The sequence below is a fragment of the Acartia tonsa genome, chromosome 3 (genome assembly GCF_053477335.1).
Source record: "Acartia tonsa isolate MP-2025a chromosome 3, ASM5347733v1, whole genome shotgun sequence".
Taxonomy (NCBI): domain Eukaryota; kingdom Metazoa; phylum Arthropoda; class Copepoda; order Calanoida; family Acartiidae; genus Acartia; species Acartia tonsa.
In genome coordinates this window covers 17,130,019-17,134,469 of record NC_137262.1, presented here as the reverse complement: position 1 = coordinate 17,134,469, position 4,451 = coordinate 17,130,019, and the positions used below count along the sequence as shown (strand labels likewise).

The 4,451-nt window shown below is 33.3% G+C and overlaps 1 protein-coding gene across 1 annotated transcript; it reads right to left on the bottom strand.

Moving 5' to 3' along the window:
• Positions 1-2,731: 2,731 nt before the first annotated feature.
• LOC145315137 (uncharacterized) lies at positions 2,732-4,007 on the bottom strand. The gene is made up of 2 exons (XM_080155183.1): positions 3,797-4,007; positions 2,732-3,534 (listed from the first exon to the last, which is right to left on the bottom strand). Exons 1-2 carry the CDS (start codon positions 3,917-3,919, stop codon positions 3,238-3,240), a joined length of 420 nt encoding a protein of 139 aa, XP_080011309.1. The 5' UTR covers positions 3,920-4,007; the 3' UTR covers positions 2,732-3,237.
• Between the last annotated feature and the right edge of the window lie 444 nt (positions 4,008-4,451).

The following is a 4,451-nucleotide window of genomic DNA, read 5'->3' as shown; positions in this document are numbered from 1 at the left end:
CACAAACAATTTGATATAGGAGACCTTGTCTTGGTTAGAAATAACACTATTACACCTGGTGTTAACCCCAATCTTAGACCTATCTATCATATTTCACCCTATAGAATTTTAGATGTAAGCCCTAACAGTTGCACGCTTGAAAGAATTTCTGACAAGAAGACTGAAATATTTAAATACTCTTTCAACGAAATCAAAAAGTTCAAGCCAATTGACGAACATTTTGACACCCTCCCAGAGGAAATAAGGGATATTATCACAAAGCCTTATAATAAACTCACAAATCAAGAGATAGCCACATTAGTTAAAAATGACACACTTCCGCTTATATTTCCGGTTAATTCAAAAGATCCACAACCAGGAATACGCGCACACTCACCCTTAGAAACACGAAAAGAAGCGTCACAAAATAAGAAACCATTAGATTCTGATTCGGACATAGAGGACTCAAGTGACGACGAGGACATGACACTCGATTCCGTATTTATTACCGGAGGTCGACGACTTAGGAAAATAAATGATAGACATGTCAGATTTCGGAATGGCACAAGTTCACAACCGTAATTTACATTTCCATTTACCCTGTAAACTTGTGAACAATATGATAATATGTTATTCTAATCTGATAACTAAGTTATCATATTCATATAAATGTTCCCACTCAAAGTTATATATTCAGTGGTATAATATACATTTTTTTCTCTTCAACGGGGAGACCAACTATATGCAATATACGTCGACTAAAGAGTCGATCCCTTCAAAAAAAAAACACTTACATAGAAACAAAATTTTTGCATATAGAGAGTTTTGAATCTGTATAGGCAAACAGAGTCAAACGATTGATACAGATTGTACAAAAATACGAATGTTACAAATGTTAAATACGCACCCTAAAATATACACAAAAACTATTTAAAACATTTAATACAAATTGTACAAAGTGTACAAACATAGCAGTACTAATAGGCAACCTATATATATACGCCTTGAATTATGATGAGTTGATTAGTTATTAGAAACTATAACCACTCTACATACAAAAAAAATATGTCAAAAACTTTAATTATAACTTCGGACAGGAAACGCCCACTCAGAATTTTAGTAGTAGTAAACAATAACGATAACTTAAATTTTACCCTGAAATTGAGTCAGTTTACTATAACATATCCACAAGTGAGGAAATCACCAACCTTGTGAAGTACTACAGTTATCGCATAACACGTAAGTCTTAACAGAATATTTTACAAAAGTTATAAAATGCAAACTAGATTCCGAAGGCCTATGCCTAGATCACAACGGGTTCTACATGAGACCTTCGCAAACCTAGTAGAATATTGTTATAACTTGCTTACGATGATTAAAGAAATGTTAGCGTTTAAAATTAGTTGTGGAATCAGCCAACCTAGTCGTATTGTACGATACTTGCACTGTCGTATACTTAGAAACACTTATAGAGACGCATACAACCGTTTGGTTATACGGTATAGACAGCAAGAGTATAGAAACCGACAGACTATAACAGACGAATTACGGGCAGTAGCACGCCAAATAGAGAATTTGAGAGACACAGTCCTTCTTATTTCTGGACATTGTACTCTCCCCACTATCCACGAAGAGTAAACTAGATTACAACTGATTCTTATAATCTGAGTTTCTAACAATGACGTACGGACGTATCCTAACGATATAAAAGTTTTCGCATACGATAAAACCTCTTGTACATATGTGTATTGATGTAAAATACTTATATTCTCATATATCTCTATGTAATTATTGAAAACGATAGAAAATTAATCGCATAAATCATAGTAGAGATATCAAAAAGAACATAACAAGAAATTTTGTTATTTATACAAGTTATCATAAACCAAGTGAATGTAAGCTAAACTAAGCACCTTGCAAAAATAAACTTTAATTATGTATCTAACTAAATTAAGGAACAGACAGTAATACTTATAGAGTAGCTACGTAAACGGGAGTTATACACAACAAATACTAAATCAGTAAATAACAGTGTATACGCTACTTAAAATTGCTATATTTATTTAAACAAAAAGTAAATAATCTTTAGAAAGGTATAAAAACTTTGACAAATATTTTTCTTTGGTGAAAACTTAAAATTAAATCAATTTTGAAAACAGAACATAAACTTTTATTTTTACAGTAGTTGAAAAACATTATGATAGTAAGAAGTTTTCTGACAATTTAACATCTTAGTTAATATAATTTGGACATAAGCTGTATAATGGCACATAATAAAACTTCGAGATTGCTAAACGTTGAGTTTATACATAAATGTTGAATTTATACATATAAAAAGCACATAGCCTAATAACAAGCTAACGGAAGCCTAACACTTAACTCTACTTGTTGGAAATAAGACTTAGTTTTAAATCTAAAGGGACATAAGAACATTTTACCTTGAGACTTTAAATTTTGTGACTATTGTATTGAAATTTAAAAGGGAAACGCTATTTATTCTAAGCCCTACTAATTAAATAAAACTTCCTTAATGAGATCATCCAACCAATGATATTACTTTAATTACTTGAGTTACAAACAGTCTTTACATGAGTTTTCTTAAAAAAAAAAAAATACTTGAATAAGCGTATGTAAATAATTTTGTCTAACGTCAGTCTTTCAGTCTACTTAGATATTAGTTACAAAAAAAAAATATATATGCTATTTACAAGTCCTCTCTATATCACAGCACAATTAAAATTCACGATTAATGCACAGGGATGGATATAAATGAAATTTAGAGAAAAGGTACTGAGTTGCGAGTTCGATTAAATATCTATATATACATGACCCTTATAAGCTAACAAGAATGAATAAACTGTGACATAAGGCTGTAATTACAGTTGTTAAAATACTATTGAGAAAGAAAAAAAGGATTAGTTCGCTTACGAAGAAAGTAATTAAGAATTGAATGAAGTTTTAAATTATGAGCATAAAGAAAATACAACCTTATAATCATTTCCTTACATACTAAATATCCTTACAGACTAAACATATATGTACATAATATAATGGCAGAAGTGTAAATTAATGTTTGGTTTTGTACAGTATAAAAAAGGTCATAATGTCTAATAACAAAAGTCTTTACTTCATAGTGATTACTATTTTGACTAGTTACATAAGAATAGAAAATCTGTAAATTTAGTCACATGTTGTCTAAAACTGGTCATTGTCTTAAAATTTGTATGTCATAGTTTCAACCAAGCTAACAGCGCCACTTCACGGCGTGCGTTTAGGGAACATGGGACCCCGACGTCGAGGGACTCCCTCGACGCCGGAATCCTCTGTCCTGTTGTTATCTGAGGAATGCGTAGCTGAGTTGAAGCTACTCTCCGCTGATGTTATCTCTTCCAAGATAGCAGGCGTTGGAGTACGCATGGAGCGGCGCAAACGTTCTAAACTGAGGACCCGCAGTGGAGTGGGGTACTCGATCTCATCAGTCACCGCATTAAATCTAATCGGCGGAAGATCGGGGTCCTCGATATCGTCAACCAGTGGGACTAAACTGGCCGCATCCTAAAATTAAGAAAGGGACATTATTAGACAACCATGTTAATAAATGTTCACAAGAAAATTTATCAACGTTAATCCATATATGTTTATGAGTCAATTTTACTAATACTTTATCTAGAATCTTGCTATTAACTATTAGGAAGAAATTACACCATAGTTAAAGTAAAGTTATTGTCTAAAAGCATAGCTAGCTGAGCTAAATAGCCTAGTCTAAGTTACGTAATTTTTGCAACGAAGAAATATTATAAGAGCTTATCAAACTTACCACAGACAAATCAGCTGCAGAAGGAGATTCAATGCGACTTAAGCACATAATAGAGCTCAAGGAAGAGCTGTCGCTGGATACCTCAGCTGTCCTCTCAGAGCTGACTCGATTACACCTCCCCATATTGGTGTAAAACTGTGCCAGGGGGATGGAGTTGGTTGCCTAAAATATACTAAATCTTATTAGTTTAATCGCAATATTAACAATGAGTCTAGGAAAATCAGGAAATGAGAATGCCTAAAATCCTGTAAAGCTATATGATTAGGTAGCAATTCAACCCACTTTATACTAGAATTAAAATCTTAGATCGGTTCAAAAATGCTTATGCAACCATACATTTTAAGATTAATATTCTACCAATAAAAGAATTTTAGTTGCAAATACCTCTAGATACGTGTACAAATATGCAGCCTCTTTCTGAAAATTAATAGAAAACTAAAGCATGGATACTTACATGTAAACGCTCTGTTTGATCAACAATCAACGGACGGAAACCAGGACTTCCCGTCGAGGTTTCCAAGCCCACAGGCACATTTCTTCCAGTAATCCGATCCTCAGTGGCAGACAAACAGTGTACGGCAAACAGGCCAATTCTGGACCTCACTTCTGCTGGAGTCGATGGACTAGCAGAGGGAGCCTAAAACAAAAGGAAAAC

What these genes read in the sequence shown, in the direction of transcription:
- LOC145315137 (XM_080155183.1), bottom strand. Translation starts at nt 3,919, where the DNA reads ATGGGGAGGTGTAATCGAGTCAGCTCTGAGAGGACAGCTGAGGTATCC. An exon ending in CTGCAGCTGATTTGTCTGTG is followed by an intron (nt 3,535 to 3,796) that starts GTAAGTTTGATA and finishes TCTTAATTTTAG; the next exon opens with GATGCGGCCAGTTTAGTCCC.